This window comes from Leptonychotes weddellii, chromosome 11, assembly GCF_054177405.1.
Source record: "Leptonychotes weddellii isolate Sample4059 chromosome 11, ASM5417740v2, whole genome shotgun sequence".
Classification (NCBI taxonomy): Eukaryota; Metazoa; Chordata; class Mammalia; order Carnivora; family Phocidae; genus Leptonychotes; species Leptonychotes weddellii.
This window is the reverse complement of record NC_138379.1, coordinates 4,820,337-4,841,501: the sequence shown is the minus strand read 5'-3', so window position 1 is coordinate 4,841,501 and position 21,165 is coordinate 4,820,337. Positions and strand designations below refer to the sequence as shown.

Sequence of the window (21,165 nt, the reverse complement as noted above, 5' to 3'; positions counted from 1 at the left end):
AAGTGGTGTTTTAGGAATAATATTTTTGCAGTTTCAAGTCAGGGATGTGTCCAAAGGAATATTGAAATAAGTTACCTCTTAAGGTATTAGGTACCTGATCTCTAGGGCAGTGGTTCTTGAAGTGTGGTTCCCTCACCAGCAGCCTCAGCATTATCTGGGTATCTGGGAACATGTTAGAAATGCACATTTGAGGGGCCCTGCCCTGTATTTACTGAATCAGAAACTCTGGAATTGGGGCCCAGCAATCTGCGTTTTAACAAGCCAGGTGATTCCATTACATGCAGAAGTTTGAGAGCCACTGTTCTGGGGTACAGTTAGTAGAAATGGAAAGGAAGTGAAGGACTGACAAAACTTGCTGACTGATGGATAGCAGCATGTTATGGAAAAGAGTTCTTGATTGAGGATCATGAGTGCTGAGTCCTAGTGTCAACTTTATCACCAGCTGTTTTGAACAAGAGAACTGACCTGTCATGGAAGGAGTTGTACTTAGTGATTTCTGAGGATTTTGGAGACAAATGAAGAATTAAGGTGGACTCTGGGATTAAGTCTGCATTATCAGCAAGATCAGGAGGGAGTTTTGAAAAGGAGAGGAGAGGACATTGGGTGGATGTTTTAGAAAAGTGGAACAGAGGGCGCCTGGGTGGCTCAGTTGGTTAGGCGACTGCCTTCGGCTCAGGTCATGATCCTGGAGTCCCTGGATCGAGTCCCGCATCGGGCTCCCTGCTCAGCGGGGAGCCTGCTTCTCCCTCTGACCCTCCCCCCTCTCACGTGCTCTCTCTCTCTCTCATTCTCTCTGTCTCAAATAAATAAATAAAATCTTTAAAAAAAAAAAAAGTGGAACAGATTACTTAAAGCAGGGGTTCTCAACTGGGTGTGATTTTTTGCCCCCTTGGGATATTTGGCAATATATGGAGACTTTTTTTTTTTTTTTTTTTGAGACTTTTTTGATTGTCAGACTAGGGGAGTACTACTGGTATTCTAGTGAGTAGAGGCTAAGGATGCTTCTAAACTATCCTAAATGCACAGGTCAGCCCCCCACAGCAGAGGGTTATTGGGTCCAAAATGTCAACAATGCGAGATTGAAAATCCCTATTTATTTATTTTTCAAGATTTTATTTGTTTATTTGACAGAGAGAGAGACAGCGAGAGAGGGAACACAAGCAGGGGGAGTGGGAGAGGGAGAAGCAGGCCTCCCGCTGAGCAGAGAGTCCGATGTGGGGCTCAATCCCAGGACACTGGGATCATGACCTGAGCCGAAGGCAGACGCTTAACGATTGAGCCACCCAGGCACCCCTGAAAATCCCTATTTAAAGAGAAATACCCAGTAGATAGGTTCTGTGTACGTTTCCATCCTGGTTTTCTGCTGTTAATCTTAGAGTTTTAAGTTTAACACAAAACATCTCAGAAGCACTCTCAGATTCCCTTTCGCAGGGCTTTGCTCAAAGTAAGCATAAAGGGTTTTGTTGTTGCTGTCAAATTTTCACAAAACTAAATGGTATGGAAAATCCTCGACCAAGGTGCAGATTTATTACTCCTTTTAACTTATCCTAAAGCAACTTACTTGGATAACCAAAGTAAGTATTCATTGTATTGATTACAACAAGAAATTTCCTTTTGATATTCTCTCTGAAGGATAGAAAAATGAGTTAAAAGTTGTGGTATTGATGTGAGCAAATATTGACATACAGTGAATTGCACTGTAGCTCAATACCCTATGATCATTTTTAAGAAACAACTTCATGAGCTGGTTGTGGCCCTCAGTGTGAATTCAGTATGTAGCCTCAACCTTAATCCATCTCTTTATATCCCTAGATCTCAGAAGTTAGGAACTCTGTCCTGTCAGGGCAGTAATCTGGCCAACACTCTTGCTTCTGACAGTGACCTCAAGAGAATGTAGATTCATAAATATAGTGATCACTTAAAGTACTTTTATAGTTTCCAAAGTACTTCTCTGTTTCTTGTGTCTTTTGATCCTCTTAATCTTCTGATCATCATAATTCTGGGGGGTTGCCAGAACTTGAGGTTGATGCTACCATATTGCACAATTCCAGCAGGTGCCATTCACATATCTTAATCTGCTGAAAGATGCCCTTGGAGTTGTGTGGTCAACAACAACAACAAAAATTGTGAGCCTTTTTGGGTGGATAAGATAAAGGAAAAGTCACCCCGTATATTTGAGACAAGGTAGGAAGAAGCCCAATCTGATGGATAATAGTACACATTGAGTATATACTATGTGCCTGGTACTGGCACTTTACACATTTTAACTAACTTAATTCTTGGCAACCCTTTGAGATAGGCTCTATGATTCCCATTTTCTGGCTTAGAAACTGAGGCATAGTACAATTAAGTAACTTGTCTGAGGTTATCCAGTTAAGAAGACAAGGAGGATTCAAAGCAGGTAGTCTGGCTCCCAAGCCTTCTAAGCTATACTGCCTCTTTTTGACTTTGTTGGAGGACAGTTTGTATATGTTTTGTTGATGAACTTTGGGTATTCCCCAGGTAATATTTTCTCATTCAGGATATTCATTCGCATAAATGTTTTTTAGGTGCTTATACTGTGACAGCTACTTTACTTGGGCCTTACTTTTTTATAACTTCCAAATACTGTGGTTTCAAGTAGTGATGAGTGCTTTGAAGAAATTAAGAGGGTGATGAAATACAGTTGACCCTTAAACAAGCGGGGGCTAGGGGCCCTGACCCTCTGCACAGTTGAAAATCCACATGTAACTTTTGACTCCCCCACAACTTAAGTACTAATAGCATATTTTGACCAGAAGCTTTCCGTAACATACACAGCCAACAAACATATATTTTCTATGTATCGGAAAATATCTGCATGTAAGTGAACCCATGCAGTTCAAACCAATGTTGTTCAAGGGTCATCTGTACTTGTTTGGGTGAGGATTGTTCCTTTAGATTGATGGTTACTAAGGCTGCCTGAGAAGATGGCATTTTGTGACTGAGACCTGAGTGGTGAGGAGCCATTCTTGTGAAGTTCAAGGGCTTAAGGGGACCAGATCTGGGTCAGCAGAGCTCTGGCTAGAGGGACCAGCTAATGCAAAGCCCTGTGGTATGAATGAGAAAATATTACAAGCACTTAACTTTGTGTCAGACACCATGCAAAGCTCTTGGGATACAGTGATGAGTAAGACAGGCATGGTCCCTCTGTTGTGAAGCTTCCAGTCTGTCTGGTGGGGAAGTCAGTAATTAAATACTTCTGTTAGTAATGTCAATCATAGATACGCAAAGGACTACAAAGGTAAATATAGGATGCAGTGAGAATATATGATAAGGTGACCTAATCTAAATTTCAGGAGTGGGAGGAGGCATCAGAGAACGCTTTCTCTGAGAAAGCTTTTAAAACTGAGACCTGAAGGATGCGTAAGAGATAACCTGGCAAGAAGGAAGTGATTAGCATATGTAGAAACCCTGAGTTTGGAAGGAATCTGACCTGTTTGAAGAACCTACCAACCACACAAAACCAAAAAAGCTAGGGTAACTGCAGAGAAGTAAGTGGAGGAGAGAATTAAAATCCTGACAAGGTAGTCAGGGGTCAGGTCAAGTAGGGCTTTATTCTGAAGACGGTGGGAAGGCACAAGTTTAGCAGAGGAGTAATATGCGTGAGCTATTAACAGCTGCAGTATAGAGAAAGGATCAGGGAGGGAGAGAGAATGGATTTGATGATGCAAATTAGGAGGCTATTGCAGTTATTTAGATAAGAAACGATGGAAGTATGGTTGAGAATATGGATAGTGGAATTAGGGAGGTTTTGAGAAATACTTAGAAAACAAAATTGTAGGACTTTGGTTCCTTGGATGTGTGGGAGGGTGACACAAGGTTTTCTCATGTGAATGGCTTGTGGTGTAATAGTCCTTTTATTGAGAATAGGGCACACTGAAGGAAGAGCAGGTATGGAGATTGAGGGGATGAGCATAAGCTCAGTTTTGAGCAAGTTTGGACAGATTGAATGTGAGGTACTTGTGAAACATCTGGTAGAACTGTTAGAACTGTTGAGTAGGTAGCGGACTATGATTCTGGACCACAGGAAGGGCTTTTTGGCATATACCTGTGTCTCGTTGGCATATTATGGTAAATGAAGTTGGGTAGACATGGAGTAGCTTACAGAGGGAATGAAGGGGGCCCAGGGAGGTATGAGGAAAATCAAGAGAGTAGTGATGTCTTAGAAGCCAAGGGACTGTGGTAATTACTGTTTATCAAGCACTGTGTTAAGTGTTAGTGTGTTTTTATTCATTTAATGCTTGTAACTATGAAGTAGGTGCTTTCATTATCTCAATTTTATAGATCAGGAAAACGACATAAGAAGGGGCTATATAATTTGTCCCAGACCACCAGATAATAACTGGAGAGGTTATTGGTTTTTGAACCCAGGTTTGTCTGGCTCCAGTTTGTATTCTTAAACAACATTTCATGGTGTATAAAAAAGAGGAGGGGAGTAGTCAGCTGAGGTGGATGCCACCTAGAGGCTGAGTATATTGAAGACAGAGATTTTCATGGGATTTGGCAACATAGGTTAATGGTGATTTTAAACATTAGTTTCAGTGCATTTGGAGCAGAAGACATTTTTCAGAATAAGTGTGAGATTAAACAGAGACAGTGAATGAAGAGAAGTTTAAAGGAGTTTGGCTGTGAAGAGAAAAGGGGAGCAGGTCATAGCTGGAAGTTAAAGTGCAGAATCCAGAGAAGGTTCTCTCAGGTTTTTGTTTGTTACATTTTGTTTTAAGTTGGAAGAGACCACTGCATTTTTTTTGTTAATGGTGCTATCATCTATTATTCCTTCTTCTGTCATCCTTCATATTTAATCAGTAGCTAAGACTTGATGGATTTCTCATATTCATATATATATTTTTTAAAGATTTTATTTATTTATTTGACAGAGAGAGAACGTGAGAGAGGGAACATAAGCAGGGGGAGTGGGAAAAGGAGAAGCAGGCTCCTCGCCGAGCAGGGAGCCCAATGCAGGGCTTAATCCCAGGACCCTGAGATCATGACCCGAGCCAAAGGCAGACGCTTAACGACTGAGCCACACAGGCGCCCCTCTCATATTCATCTTTATGTAGTTCTCACTACCACTCCAAACAGTTTGGACTCTTAGACTATTGTAGTAGCCTCTTCCTTGGATTTTTTTTTGGGGGGGATATTTTTACCGTTCTTTCTTTCTTTCTTTCTTTTTTTTTTTTAAAGATTTTATTTATTTATTTGACAGAGAGAGACACAGCGAGAGAGGGAACACAAGCAGGGAGAGTGGGAGAGGGAGAAGCAGGCTTCCCGCCAAGCAGGGAGCCTGATGCGGGGCTTGATCCCAGGACCCTGGGATCATGACCTGTGCTGAAGGCAGACGCTTAACGACTGAGCCACCCAGGCGCCCCTACCGTTATTTCTTAATATTGTGCTTCCAAGGTTCTGATCATGTTGGTCCTGTCCTCCGTAATATTCCCACTCTGTAAAGTCAGTGGTGGTGTGGGTAACTTTATTTTTAAATTTTTATTAAGTAAACTCTACCCCTAACGTGGGGCTCAAACTTAAAACCCCGAGATCAGGAGTCATATGTTCTACTGACTCAGCCAGTCAGGCGCTCCTATGAACTTTAACTTTTCATGTGTGGATTAGTGAAAATAAAACTTACCTTTTGGGAAAAAAAATTTTTTTTTTTTAAAGATTTTACTTATCAGAGAGAACACAAGCAGGGGGGACTGAAGGTAGAGGGAGAAGCAGGCTCCCCGCTGAGCAAGGAGCCCGATGCAGGACTCGATCCCAGGACTCTGGGATCGTGATTTGGAACTGAAGGCAGACGCTTAACCGACTGAGCCACCCAGGCATCCCTGGAAATTGTTTATAAATGCTTGGTTAACTTGAAGGGTTTTGCCATTGTAGGCACAAACTCTTTAGCCTGATATTCAGGCCCCAGTTGACTACTACAGTCTTATTAGCTACTCTTTTAAAGATTTTTTTATTTATTCATTCGAGACACAGAGATAGAGAGAGCATGAGCAGGGGGAGAAGCAGACTCTCCGCGGAGCAGGGAGCCTGATGCGGGGCTCGATCCCAGGACCCTGGGATCATGACCTGAGCTGAAGGCAGACGCTTAACCATTTGAGCCACCCAGGCGCCCCTTATTAGCTACTCTTAATTCATATATGTTCCAGCCAAACCAAACTGCCTTCTTGGTTTTTTTCTACATACTTGTGCTGTCTTGTCTCCCTGTCCCTACCATAGTTCTCATCTTCTAAAGTCCATTTGCAGTACTGTTTCCTTAGCGTATTGAAGGCAACCTTTTCTAAATCCTCATATTTTTTTCTCCCTACCTCTTATGGTACCTAACTGGATACAAGATAAAAAATTTAATTGTCTTTATTATATGCTCCATGAGGACAAGTCATGACTTTCCTGGCACACACATAGCATAATACCATTTATATCATTGAGACTCACATTGCAGGTTGGTTAACTTTTCATGAAGACAAAGTATAGTGTAATAAAATTAATCTACTCCATTCTGTGGTTCAGTGCTGACAGTTATCAGAAGGGTGATGGTTAGGGCGCCTGGGTGGCTCAGTTGGTTAAGCGACTGCCTTCGGCTCAGGTCATGCATGATCCTGGAGTCCCTGGATCGAGTGCTGCATCAGGCTTCCTGCTCAGCGGGGAGTCTGCTTCTCCCTCTGACCCTCCCCCCTCTCATGCGCTCTCTCTGTCTCATTCTCTCTCTCTCAAATAAATGAGTACAATCTTAAAAAAAAAAAAAAGAAAAAGAAGGGTGATGGTTAGAACAGAATCAGAGAAGGAGAGGCAAGGAGCAAAAATTTGCCATATCTTGTTCTGGTTGTTAGAGAAAGGAGGAACAGACTACTCATTTCTTGAGACCATCTAGCTACCCTTGCTCTTATACTGTGTTCCCTGGGCCACTTTCATAATTAGTTCGGTTCCCCTGTTTGTTGATGTTGGGAAATGGGCTTCCTGGATAATAGGCATGAGTATTCATAGTCTGTGCTAGGCGTTGTGAAGAAGTTAATTGACAGTCCTTTTGTCTTGCATAGTTGAGTAGTAGCCTACCAAGATCCCTCCTTTGAACTTTAAAAGGACACAGAATGTCCATTTAATAGTAATAGTGTCTACAAACACTCTTCATGCGCAAAGGTTTGAACATGGTGTATAGAATGATAAAGTACCATCCTCCAGACCTTTTTCTTAGGGAAGCATTTCTTTGACTAGATCTTCCAGTTATAAATTCTTAAGAGTATAGTATAAAATATCTCTTATGCATAACACCTATCAAAATTGCAACTTTATATTTACTATATTTACTTGAATTATTGTTTGATTGTCTGTTTCCCTTTCAGATTGTAAGCATCATTAAAGCCTGCTATGATGCCTTTTCTCACCGTTTTATCCCCATGCTTGGTACAGTATCTGGTCCACAGTAGGTGCTGGATGGATTTTTTTGTGTGTGTGAATGTGCATCTCTAAAATGCTCTCCCTCCAGCCCTATTCTGTCTTCTTGGTAAGCTCCTAATTATTCTCCAAAGCCCGCAGACATTCTTCTCTTGAGTTCTCCTCAGTTAAATTACTGAAGCACTTTATTTATTTATTTATTTTTAAAGATTATATTTATTTATTTGACAGAGAGAGAGAAAGCACAAGGAGGGGGAGCGGCAGGCAGAGGGAGAGGGAGAAGCAGGCTCCCCGCTGAGCAGGGAGCCCGATGCGGGACTCGATCCCAGGACCGTGGGATCATGACCTGAGCCGAAGGCAGACGCTTAACCAACTGAGCCACCCAGGCATCCCCCTGAGGCACTTTATATGCATTTCTGTTGTGGGATCACTTTGTGTTGTAATTATTTGACCATGAGTCTTTTCATCCAGCTAGAGTAGACTTCTTTAAGGCAAGGATCATGTCTTAATTTAAGTGCTCAGAAAAATGTCTATTGAATTGAACAAAATGTGTTGTGCACTTCTTAAAATACATAAATTTGTATAATATAATAACTGAACTCTAACAATGGGAAGAACCTTAGATTAGTAATCAGGAAGACTGTTATCCAAGCTTTATTTTATTCATCTGCAAGGTCTTTCTCAGTTCTGATAGTTTAAACTAGTTGTTTTCAAAGTGTGCTCCTTAACCACATCATCTGGGAATCTTGTTAAAAATGCAGATTCTTAGGTCCTACCCCAGATTTACTAAATCAGAAACTCTGGGAGTGGCTGACTTCAACAAGCCCACCAGGTGATTCTGGTAGATGGTAAAGTTTGAGAACCACTGGAATTACTTTAGCAGTTTTTCTGTTTTCTGTGTGTTTCCGAAAACTATAATTAACTACCTTAATTTAAATTTCAGAGTTTAAAAGTTATTTTTAAAGCTTTTCTTCATGTGTTTTCTACCAGTTGAATTTGTGGACATTTTTTAAACTGATCATAGCTGTATAGCCATAGTGTCTGAATCAGAGGCAGTCAGTTCAGAAGTATGTGGAAACTGCTGCTTCATGCTGCTTGCACAAAGCAAAGTATGGGCATGTGTATTTATATCTGTGTGAATGCACCACACACACACATACACACACGTGCTTTTCTCTCTGTCAGTGGAAATTTCTCCATGATGAGTGATTGAAGGAAGGGAGAGGTAAAGTACAGGCCTTTATGAGGCCAACTTGAACGAGTGGTATGGCAGAATAAGACATATCAAAAAGTAGAGGTTGCTTTTTTGCAGTAGCAGTTATATACATATTCATCTCCTATACCAATGAGCTTATTTAATTTTATTTCTTTTAATTCACGTATAGTTAACATATAGTATTAAATGAGTTTAAGGTGTACAATATAGTGATTACCAAGGAGCTTTGTTCGCAATAAATATTTGCCTCAGTGTTACCTGCAGCAGGTTGTTGTGGACTGAAAAGTGCTGATTGTTGTTATTCATTGACTTCCTGTAGAGGGAGTTGCACACTTTACTGATAGAAACCATATAATAGCATATCTCAGGTGTATATTTTGTGCTTGGCACCATGCTAAGTGCTTCATATGTGGCCCACTTCCGCCATTGTTGTTTTGGCTTAGTACCTTGAGTTTAAATTTACTCTGTTAAATGGAATCTTTTAGAAATGGAATTCCTAAAAAGAACTCCTTTAAGATACAGTGTTGGTGCCTAGTTGAAAACTTCTAGGATTTAGTCAGTAGTATCATTTGTTCCATTTACCTTTTGTAGCTTTAGTTATAACACATCTCAGACTTTCTAAATTGAAGAAACCTGTTTTTTTTAGTCTTTCCTTACATGGAGTTGCTTCTTTTTTTTTTCTTCTTTAATTATTATAATTGCCTTTCTCCACATCTTTTCTACCTGTTAACTATTTCTTGATATGGTTATCAAAACTATAAGTATTATCATAAGTTCAGAAATTTTGTTCTTTTTGGTTTTGTGCTCATTTATTCAACAAACATTGTCAGGCTTACTGTTGGTGTTTAATAAATGTGTTGGGTATACAGAAATGAATATCTTGTACCCTGTCCTCATACTGTGATAAGAGCCATATAAACAAATAATTATGCTATACTGTGATAAATGAAATTTAGGAAGTACAAAGTACAGAGGCAAGAGAAAGGAGCGAATGACTGAGGAAGAAATTCAAAGAGGTGGTAACTACTAAGTTCGGTATTGGAACGTTAAGTATCGTCTAAGCAGGTCAGAAGGCAAGGAAGGAAATTCCAAGCAGAGGAACCAGCATATCCAGAAGCACATATATACGAAACAGCATTACAAGATCAAAACAGCGTTGCCAGGAGTTGAGTGTTACTGGAACATAAGAATGGGAGGGAATCTGAGATGCGAAGAGTCAATCCTGTAAAGTTATATGTACTTTTGCAGTTGGTAATGGGGATACATTAGAGGAAGTGTAAACATGGGGGAGGCTTGATTATATTTCTTATTTATTTGTTTTAATTTAATTTAATTTTATTCTATTTTATTGAAGATTTTATTTATTTATTTGACAGAGAGAGACACAGCTTGTGTTCCACAAGCAGGGGGAGGGGGAGTGGGAGAGGGAGAAGCAAGCTTTCCGCTGAGCGGAGAGCCTGATGCGGGGCTCGGTCCCAGGACCCTGGGATCATGACCCGAGCTGAAGGCAGACCCTTAACGACTGAGCCACCCAGGTGCCCCTGTTTATTTGTTTTAGAGAGAATGAGTGAGCGAGAGTTCAGAGGAGGGGCAGAGGGAGAGAGAGAGGCTTAAGCAGACTGCACTGAGTGAAGAGCCTGACTCGAGCTCAGTCTCATGACCCATCATGACCTGAGCCAAAATCAAGAGTTGGAGGTTCAACCGACTCTGCCATCCGGGTGCCCCTAATTTTGATTTTTTTTTTTTTTTTTTAAGATTTATTTATTTGAGAGAGAGAGAGCAGGTGTGCACATGAGGGGATGGGAAGAGGGAGAGAGAGAATCTTCCAGCAGACTCCCCACTGAGTGTGGAGCCCAATGCAGAGCTCAATCCCAGGACCCTGAGATCATGACCTGAGCCCAAACTAAGAGTCAGCCCCTTAACCGACAGAGCAACCCAAATGTCCCTAATTTTGATTTTTTATGTTAATTTTTATGTCTATGGTAGTATATTTAATTCACCAGTTATTGAGTGCACTTTATGAAAAACCCTACCCTACCAGAGATTCTTGGCTAATGTCATCAGGTATCAATATAGATTTGGATGACTTTTTATTGGGTAAAATTAGTTCAGAAACCATTTTATTTTAAGTTACTGTATGAATTACTTAATTTTTTTCTAGGCCTTTTACCTTACCCAAGTCAGAGGCTAATCATATAACATTCATTCACTTGGCTTGTGAGCTTTCTCAGTTTATCTCCCTGTGTTCGCAGTGTTACCCCCATGTTGTCTTCTGTGTCATTTATGAAAATATTAGGAACCATCCCAAACATTGTGTTATAGAGGACACAAACAGTTGGGGAGATCCATTTTCTTCTGTACTTTATTTCTTCGTTTTTTACCAGTTCTTCATATGGGACACAAAATTATTCCAGATTCTATATTTTAAAAATTCTGGGGGTGCCTGGTTTGTTCAGTTGGTAGAGCATGTGACTTGTGATCTCAGGATTGTGAGTTTGAGCCCCACAATGGGTGTAGAGTTTAATTAAAAAAAAAATTGAAATGAAAAAAAAATTGTAAAAATTCTGTACATGGCCTTATTACAGGTTTTTATAATTCAAATAAATTATATTTTTTGCATTTCTCCCTTTATGGAATCCATGTGGCCATTATAATAGCACATTCAAGAAAGCCCCTCTTGATACTTGTGCCATCTTAAGTCAAGTTGGAACTTTGTACCAGCCGTGAGCCAAACTCCACTGGGTAAAAGTAGAATAGGAATTTCTAATGCCATGGTCAAGTGTGTGTGGTGGTTTTAGATGAAGTAAGGCAGCACATCTCTATGCCTCTCAGCCTTCCCTGTGTAAGAACAGCCTTCTCATTTTTCATAGGTTGAGAATTTTCTAATCACCTGATCTATCTACTTAATTTGATGATAGACTTAGTTTTAAGACCCATCTGAAGGGGTGCCTGGGTGGCTTAGTCATTAAGCATCTGCCTTCGGCTCAGGTCATGATCCCAGGGTTCTGGGATCAAGCCCTGCATTGGGCTCCCTGCTCAGCGGGAAGCCTGCTTCTCCCTCCCCCACTCTCCCTGCTTGTGTTCCCTCTCTTGCTGTCTCTCTCTTTCAAATAAATAAAATCTTAAAAAAAAAAAAAAAAGACCCATCTGAAAACAAAACTATTGGCTAAAATTTCTCAAACTTGTTGTATTGTAATAATCATTTGAATGACTGTGTATACCTGCCCATATTAGTAAAATTCATTGGCTTCTGCTAAAGCTCTAATGGGAATAAAATGGCAAGCTGACACATGTCCATTTGAATCAAAATCTGTTCATTTCACAAGCGTCTGATAGGTTCACTGCCACAGGACTTCAAACCAGAAGCACTGGCTTAGCTGTGAAATAGCTTCTTTTCAGTTTCTGAAAAGAAGTTCCTTTGGGTATAATGCTTTTTTATATGCTGTTAAAGTCTAAAAATAGTTTATTGGCTAGTTGTACTAAGGGATTAATTGATATTAAAAAGACTCTAGAATTGTAATTAAATACAGGGATAATACAAAAAACTTGAGAAAAATTCAAATAAGATTTTCCCATGGGTAAAATTTTGTTTACCTTTTTCCATACTGATCAGTCTTTTGGAATGTAATAGTGATGACTCTTCCACAATTTATTAATGTTTTTGCTTCCCTCAGCTTTGACAGAATCAATATTTTTAAGAGGACTTTCCCCCCTCTAGTGATAAAAGTTACGTATGCCTGTTATGAAAAATACAAGAAAGTCATTCATCCCAAACTTAACCAGCATCACCATTTTAGCATATCTTCTAGTTTTTTCCCATGCATAAAAGTATTTTTATGTACCTGAGATTATGCTTGATATAATTTTATATCCTTCTGAATTTATCACTGTCATTTACATGTCACTAAAAACTCTTGTGAAAGTTTACACTGTGGACTCCTCTAGTTTATTTGCTCATTTTTCTGTTATTGGGCATTAGGTTATATTCACTTGGGAGGGGCATTCAAAAGAAAAACACAGTGAACTTAATTATGTATTTGTTTGTCTTTGTTTCTGAGTATATCCTTGTTCCTTAGAAGTGCAGTAATTGAGGTTATAAACATTAAAAAACTTATGGAAAAATTTAAACGTGCACAAAGTAAACAATGGTGTAATGAACTGTATATTTAATCACCAACTGCAAAAATCATTGACATAAGGAACTCTTCTTTCATCCGTGTCCTCCACTCCCTCTCAGTTATTTTGAATTAAATCCCAGATGCGTTTATTTATTTCATCTATAAATATTTCAGTTTTATATATCTAAGTTTTTAGTAAGTCAGTAGTAAAAGTAAAACTTACTATTTGTGAAGTATAATGCACATAACAGAAAAGAACATAAAACATAAACTTATTATAGTTCAGTGAATGATCACAAAATGAATACCCTTGTAGCTACCACTCAGTCAAGACTTGGAATTGCCACCACCTCAGAAGCTTCCTCATGCCCTCTCCCAATCACTAGTTTGTTTTTCTTCCCCAGGGGAAGACTTCTAGCACTGTAATTAGTTTTACTTGATTTTGAGCTTTTAAGAAAAATAATATAGTGTATTCTTTTGTGTCTGGCTTGTTTTACCCAACATTGTGAGATTCGTTCATGATGCTCTGTAATACAAAGACTTTAAAAGCATAGCCACATTACCAGTGTCACAGTAAAACAATGAACAATTTCTTTCTTCTTTTTTAGATTTTATTTTTAAGTAATCTGTATACCCAGTGTGAGGCTTGAACTTATAACCCTGAGATCAAGAGCCGCATGCTCTACTGACTAAGCCGGCCAGGTGCCCCTGAACGATTTCTTAATATCTTTATTATTCAAATTTCCCAAATCTTTTTTTTTTTTTTTTAAGTGTTTGGTTATCTCATTTTTCAGACAAGGTCCGTCCATATGTTTTGTATGTTGCTATGTGTCTGAAATCTCTCTCTTTTTTTAAAGATTTTATTTATTTATTTGACAGAGAGAGACACAGTGAGGGAGAAACACAAGCAGGGGGGTGGGAGAGGGAGAAGCAGGCTCCCCAGTGAGCAGGGAGCCCCATGCAGGGCTCAATCCCAGGACCCTGGGATCAGACCTGAGCCGAAGGCAGACACTCAACAACTGAGCCACCCAGGCACCCCTCTGAAGTCTCTCTTAACCTATAGGTCGCTTCTCCCCCTTTTTCTTTTTCTTTTCTGGTGGAAAAACGTGGTCACTTGTCTTACAGAATTTCCCACTTTCTGGATGTTGCTGATTGTATATCCATGGTGTCATTTTTTTAAAAATTGAGATATATGTAATGTACATTAGAATGCACAGATCTTGTGTTCAGTTTGGTGAGTTTTGGCAGTGTAGTCGTTATTCAAAACAGTATACAGAGAACATTTCCATCTCAATGGAAAGTTCCCTTGTGCCCATTTGCAGTTAGTGTCCCTTTCCATCCCTGTATCTGACTCGTATCATTATAGATAGGTTTTCCCATTTGGTGTTCATATATATGTGGAATTTTAGCAGGTTCTCTTCTGGGAGGGGCTTCTTTCATGTAATACTATGTTTTTGAGATTTGTCCATGTGTTTTCATAGTTTGTTCCTTTTTATTGCTGAATATATTCTGTTCTGTATGTATAGCACGATTTGTTTATTCTCTTTTTGGTGGACATTTAGGTTTTCTGTTTGGGGTATTATGAATAAGGCTGTGATAAATATTTTTATGCAAGTTGGTATGGACCTGTTTTCATATACGAAGCCGTAATTGCTAGGTCATACGATAAATATATGTGTAACTTTAGAGATTGTTAAACTCCTAAAGTGCTATTCCATTTTATACTCCACCCCACCAACAATGTATGAGAGCTGCCCTTGCTCCATATACCTGAGAGCATTTGTTTTTGTTTTGTTTTTTTAAGATTTTATTTATTTATTAGAGAGAGAGGGAGTGAGCAAGCACGAGCAGGGGGAGGGGGCAGAGGGAGAAGCAGACTCCCCGCTGAGCAGAGAGCCCAATGTGGGACTCTGGCATCATGACCTTAGCTGAAGGCAGATGCTTAACCAACTGAGCCACCCTGGTGCCCTCATTTGGTTTTTGATATTGGCCATGCTAGCGAGTATGAAGTAGTATCTCATTATTTTAATTTGTATTTCTCTGATGGCTAATGATGTTGAATGCCTTTCCATGTGCTTATTGGCCATTTGTATATCTTCTTTGATGAAATGTCTATTCAGATCTTTTGCCCCCCTTTTTTTTGGTTTGTTCATCTTTTAATTATTGATTTGTAGATTCTTTTTTTTTAAGATTTTATTTATTTGACAGAGAGAGACACAGCGAGAGAGGGAACACAAGCAGGGGGAGTGGGAGAGGAAGAAGCAGGCTTCCCACGGAGCAGGGAGCCCGATGCGGGGCTCGATCCCAGGACCCTGGGATCATGACCCAAGCCGAAGGCAGGCGCTTAACGACTGAGCCACCCAGGCGCCCCTGTAGATTCTTTATATATTTGGATACAAGTTCTTTCTTAGATGTATGAGCCACAAATACTTTTTCCAGTCTGTAACTTGTCACTGTATATATTCTTTTTTTTTTTTTTTTTAAAGATTTTATTTATTTATTTGACACAGAGAGAGACAGCTACAGAAGGAACCCAAGCAGGGGGAGTGGGAGAGGGAGAAGCAGACTTCCCGCTGAGCAGGGAGCCCGATGTGGGGCTTGATCCCAGGACCCCGGGATCATGACCCGAGCCGAAGGCAGACGCTTAACGACTGAGCCACCCAGGCGCCCCCACTTTATATATTCTTAATGCTATATTTTGGTGAGCAGAATTCTTTTTTATCATTCTTTTGCTTTTATGGCTTGTTACATGCTTTTAAAAATTTGATTCTAGAGACAACCTTTTGAGGGGGAATATGGTAGTGTCCTCATTTTGCTCATTAGGAAATAAAGGCCCGAAGAGGTAAAGAGACTTGTCTTAAAGTTATATAACTATTAAGCTGTAGAGCAGGGCGCCTGGGTGGCTTAGTTGGTTAGGCGACTGCCTTCGGCTCAGGTCATGATCCTGGAGTCCCGGGATCGAGTCCCACATTGGGCTCCCTGCTCGGCAGGGAGTCTGCTTCTCCCTCTGACCCTCCCCCCCCCCCCATGCTCTCTCTCTCAAATAAATAAGTAAAATCTTTGAAATGAAAAAAAAAAAGTTGTAGAGCAAAGCTTGGAAATCAGGTCTTTTCAGGTTGAATTTCTTTCCATTACACTACATTCTCCCTTTCTCTTTTCCCATTAACTGAAAATGATACTGTGCTCAGCTGTTTTCTCTTTTCTTAAGAGTTCTGTGCCCTCTTTTACTTTGGGCCTTTGCATATGCAGTTCTTCTGAATTGAACACATTTCCTCCTCTCTTTAATTCTGTTTATCATTCAAGTCTCAGCTTAGATGTTAGTTATATCCTTTAGGAAATTTTTGACATCTCCCTCCTTTCCTGCTAGATAAGGTTCTCCGCTTCTCTTTTCTGCAGATAGCAAAATATAACCCGATTGTCTTTCTACTTATTCTCTATAGATTCTGAGGGCAGGAGCCATGCCACACTTAGTAACCAGCATATTGACAGTGTCTGGCACATGGCAGATGCTAAAAAAATGTCATTAATTCAATTAAATATAATTCCTTCCTGGGGCACCTGGCTGGCTCAGTTCGTGGAGCATGGGACTCTTGATCTCAGGGTCCTGAGTTCAAGTCCCATGTTGGGGGTAGAGATTACGTAAAACAATAATAATAAACTACCTTAAAATAAATACATAATACGTACATAAATACATAAATAAATTTCTCTCCCTGACTACTTGTGATAATTTTTTTTGTACTGTGTACTTAAACCAAACCCTATCATGGATTTAATTTAGCATTTTTGTGTAGCATCATGAGGTTCCATTTGTGATTGTTGAATTCCTGGAAGGATAACATATTTTAAAGTAAGGGTTACAAAAATTATTTTTTATTCCTAATATACGTAGGAAGTGTTTAAAATTATTGAATTTGAATATTTGACTAGCTTTAGGAAGTTTTCTTTACCCATCTACTTTTTTTTTTTTTTTTTTGAGAGAGCTCGAGAGCGAGCGGGGTGGGGGAGAGCAAGAGAGAGGGGGGGAGAGGGAGAGAGAATCTTAAGCAGGCTCCACGCCCATCATAGAGCTTAATGTGGGGCTCGATCTCATAACCCTGAGATCATGATCCGAGCCAAAATCAAGAGTCAACACTTAACGGACTGAGCCACCCAGCCCCCCCCCCCGTACTTTATTTTTATCCTTTGACTTTTACTACTGATATTGTCTTAAAACTTCAAAGTTAAACTGTATAATTGCCTGAATGATACTACATCTGAAAAACTAATTTCTGAATTTCATAGCTACTGTTTTTGTCTTTGAACAGCAGGCATTGACTCCATCTTTCATTCCTGAAGAGTAGATTCTTAAAAAGTAACTTGAAGAATTTACCAAAGTTGACAAGTGTTCTGTGGTTAGATTAAAAAATATTCTTAGGAAACATACACTTAAGTATTTAGGGGTGAAAGAGCCATGGTATATGCAGCTTACTACTCTTAGATGGTTTGGGACTAAGTGAGAAAAAAAAATATATACATAACCCCCCATATATATCCACATATATATGTACCAGCAGTCTTCACTTTGCATGGTAGTGTGGGGCTATAAAAATTACCATGCAAGCTGAAACCACACAAGATGATCAACGGGAAAAATTATGAAGTGACCTTTTAAATTTTTTGTTAAGGGCGCCTGGGTGGCTCAGTCGTTAAGTGTCTGCCTTCAGCTCAGGTCATGATCCCCGGGTCCTGGGATCGAGTCCCGCATCGGGCTCCCTGCTCAGCGGGAAGCCTGCTTCTCCCCCTCCCACTCTCCCTGCTTGTGTTCCCTCTCTCGCTGTCTCTCTCTGTCAAATAAATAAATAAAATCTTTAAAAAAAAATTTTTTTTTGGTTAAAATATTAAAAAACTATTTCATTGTTGGTTATAAATGTATGGGGAAATGCAAAAATAGTAAAACTGATATTTGGTATACTTCTTTATTTAGGTACACTAATTTAAAGGATTAGAAACATTGAACATTAAAGTGTTTTAGGGGCACCTGGCTGGCTCATGCAGTAGAGCATGTGACTCTTAATATCTGAGTTGTGAGTTCAAGTCCTGTGTAGGGCGTGGAGCCTACTTAAAAAGCAATCAGTCGGGGCACCTGGGTGGCTTAGTTGTTAAGTGTCTGCCTTCGGCTCAGGTCATGATACCAGGATCCTGGGATTGACTCCCACATCGGGCTTCTTGCTCAGCAGGGAACCTGCTTCTCCCTCTGCCTGCTGCTCCCCCTGCTTGTGCGCTCTCTCTCTCTCTGACAAATAAATAAATAAAATCTTTAAAAAGTAATAATAATAAAAGACATTAAAAAACATATTGAGCAGTTTAAGTAGTGCTTGCCTGCTCTTGTCATATAACTTACAATGTGGAGCAAGTATCTTTTGGATGCCATGGCTTCTATCATTAATCCTTTGCACTTTCAGTGTCATGTAATATCTTTGAGAGTTCTTTTTTTTTTTTGCTGGTGTCACTTCCTCTGGGACATCTTCATCCTTGTTGTCGTAATCACTTTCCTTATTTATGTTGAAAACTTTGCCTGTACTAAGTTCCTCTGATGCATGTAACTCCATTTATTTCCTATTCAGATTTTACTTCCAGTATTATCACTTTTCATTTCTTTGCTTTCTTTTCTTTTTTTAAGTAGGCTCCATGCCCAGTGTGGATCCCAGTGCAGGGCTTGAACTCAAGACCTGAGTTGAGATGAAGAGTCAGATGCTCAGCCAACTGAGCCACCCAGGCACCCCTCATCTTTGCTTCATTTTCATCTTTGTAGGCCAATTCTCTCTCTTGATTGTCCATTTTTGTAAATGGGTTTATCACTGGTAGACTAGAAGGTAACACAACTACACGCTATTTGCTGTTTGTATGTACAGAACTGAAAAACATGGCCAGTGACTCATCACTAACAGACTTTGAAAGAAGTGATGAGATTGGTTACTGATCATGATGCACATCTGTTGTGGACTGAGGAACCCACAGTAAAGTTTATATTTTATTCAACTACTCACAGTTTATATACCATGGTAATTAAAATTTGAAGGATGTTTTTGGGGGACTGATGTTACTTAACTGTGGTAATTGAAATTTGTGCATATTGGGAGTATGCAAAACCAGTACTACCAGTATAAAGAGCATGTACAAATGAATACAAATGCTTTGATCTTTATAATGTTAGAAAAATTAACTCCTTGCAGGAAGATTTATGTTATTGTATTCATTTTTACTGACTTGTAGCTATGGTTTACAGGAAGAATCAGATGAGACTATATGTATATAAAAATCCTTTGTTGGGCACCTGGGTGGCTCAGTCGGTTAGGCGACTGCCTTCGGCTCAGGTCATGATCCTGGAGTCCCGGGATCGAGTCCCGCATCGGGCTCCCAGCTCAGCAGGGAGTCTGCTTCTCCCTCTGACCCTCCTCCCTCTCATGTTCTCTGTCTCTCATTCTCTCTCTCTCAAATAAATAAATAAAATCTTTAAAAAAAAAAAAAAATTAAAAAAAAATCCTTTGTTAACCATGACACATCATAGAGAACGAATGTGCGTTATGGTTGGGCAACCTACATATAATAGCTCTAATATGCCAGGTGGTATTTTAGACATTTTACATTTATTAGATATGTTATTTGATTTTTAAAGCAACCTCTGAAGTTGGCAGTATTTTATACAATCTCATTTTATAGATGAGGAAACTGAGGCCCAGGATTTATGTAAGTTTAGTAGGTAGCAGATCCAGAATTCAAAGTTAGGTCTCTTTGATACCAAATTCATACGTATTCTACAACTCCATTCTTTATGGGGGTTGTTGGGGGTCCTCCCAGAGACCCTTTGATAGTGGCAAAATTGAGACTAAAACATGAGGAAAAGAACATTTTATTTATTTATTTATTTATTTTTATTTATTTTTTTTAAAGATTTTTTTTTTTTTTTTTTTTAATTCATGAGAGAGAGAGAGAGAGAGGCAGAGGCAGAGGGAGAAGCAGGCTCCCCACGGAGCAGGGAGCCCGATGTGGGACTCGATCCCAGGACCCTGGGATCATGACCTGAGCCGAAGGCAGGCGCTTAACTGACTGAGCCACCCAGGCGTCCCAGGAAAAGAACATTTTAGTTAAATTTTAAGTTTATGAGGCTTTAGGTGGTTAGATTCAGGATAAATATTTTGGCAAAAATACTGTATCACTTGTGTATATTTATTGTATCCTACCATGAGACACAGTATCAGGTTGCCTCACTCTTGGTGATGCTAGGTTTGATAACTTTGTTACAGGTATGACTGTCAGGTCTTTCCTGTAAAAATGTATTTTGTTCTTTGTACTTAGAAATAATTTATGAGGGCGCCTGGGTGGCTCAGTCGGTTAAGCGACTGCTTTCAGCTCAGGTCATGATCCTGGAGTCCCGGGATCGAGTCCCGCGTCGGGCTCCCTGCTCAGCAGGGAGTCTGCTTCTCCCTCTGACCCTCCTCCCTCTCATGCTCTCTGTCTCTCATTCTCTCTCTCTCAAATAAATAAATTTTAAAAATCTAAAAAAAAAATAATAATAATAATTTATGAAAAAAATTGTGGGATGGTACTCTGAGATTCTCCCAAAAACTTTTCACTGATCATCTCTTTATTGTCCTTGCTCTGATATGCTTTAATCTATAAGAATTACCAAATAAATTTTTTAAAGATTTTATTTTTAAATAATCTGTACAGCCATCATTTGACTCGAACTCACAACCCCAAGATCAAGAGTCGCATACTCCACCAGCTGAGCCAGCCAGAAGCCCCAAAAATTACCAAAAATTTTAAAATTAAGTAACATTTTTTTAAAAAGATTTTATTTATTTATCTGAGAGAGAGAATGGGAGAGAGAGAGAGAGCATGAGATGGGGGAGAGTCAGAGGGAGAAGCAGACACCCTGCTGAGCGGAGAGCCTGATGTGGGCCTCGATCCTGGGACTCCAGAATCATGACCTGAGCCGAAGGCAGTTGCTTAACCAACTGAGCCACCCAGGCGCCCTAAATACATATTTTTTATTGTAGGAAAGAGAACTAGATGATCTCAAGAGAAAAGGTCCAAAGGCACCATTGAACTTTTATATTTCTATAACTTTTTAATTCCTAAATTTATCTCATTTTATTGTTTTTAAAGGTAAGAATCTTTTTTCTATGTTTTAAGAATTTAAAAATTTTTTTTAAAGATTTTATTTATTTATTTGACAGAGAGGGACACAGCGAGAGAGGGAACACAAGCAAAGGAAGTGAGAGAGGGAGAAGCAGGCTTCCTACAGGAAGCCGATGTGGGGCTCGATCCCAGGACCCTGGGATCAAGACCTGAGCCGAAGGCAGATGCTTAATGACTGAGCCACCCAGGTGCCCCAGAATTTTTTAATTTTTTTTAAGAGGAGAGGAGGGACAGAAG

General features: G+C 39.7%; 1 protein-coding gene across 3 annotated transcripts in view; it reads left to right on the top strand.

The window, feature by feature from the left end:
• The window catches only part of KDM2A (lysine demethylase 2A), a 114,059-nt gene that overhangs the window by 8,060 nt on the left and 84,834 nt on the right, over positions 1–21,165 (top strand). The window contains exon 1 of one of the 3 annotated variants that reach the window (XM_031020457.2): positions 7,271–7,419. The exons of the other annotated variants lie outside the window; for them this stretch is intronic. Within the exon in view, the coding sequence (XP_030876317.1) occupies positions 7,384–7,419 (36 nt within the window). The 5' untranslated portion in view covers positions 7,271–7,383. Of the gene's footprint in view, positions 1–7,270; positions 7,420–21,165 lie in introns of those variants that run through there. 3 annotated transcript variants of the gene reach the window in all.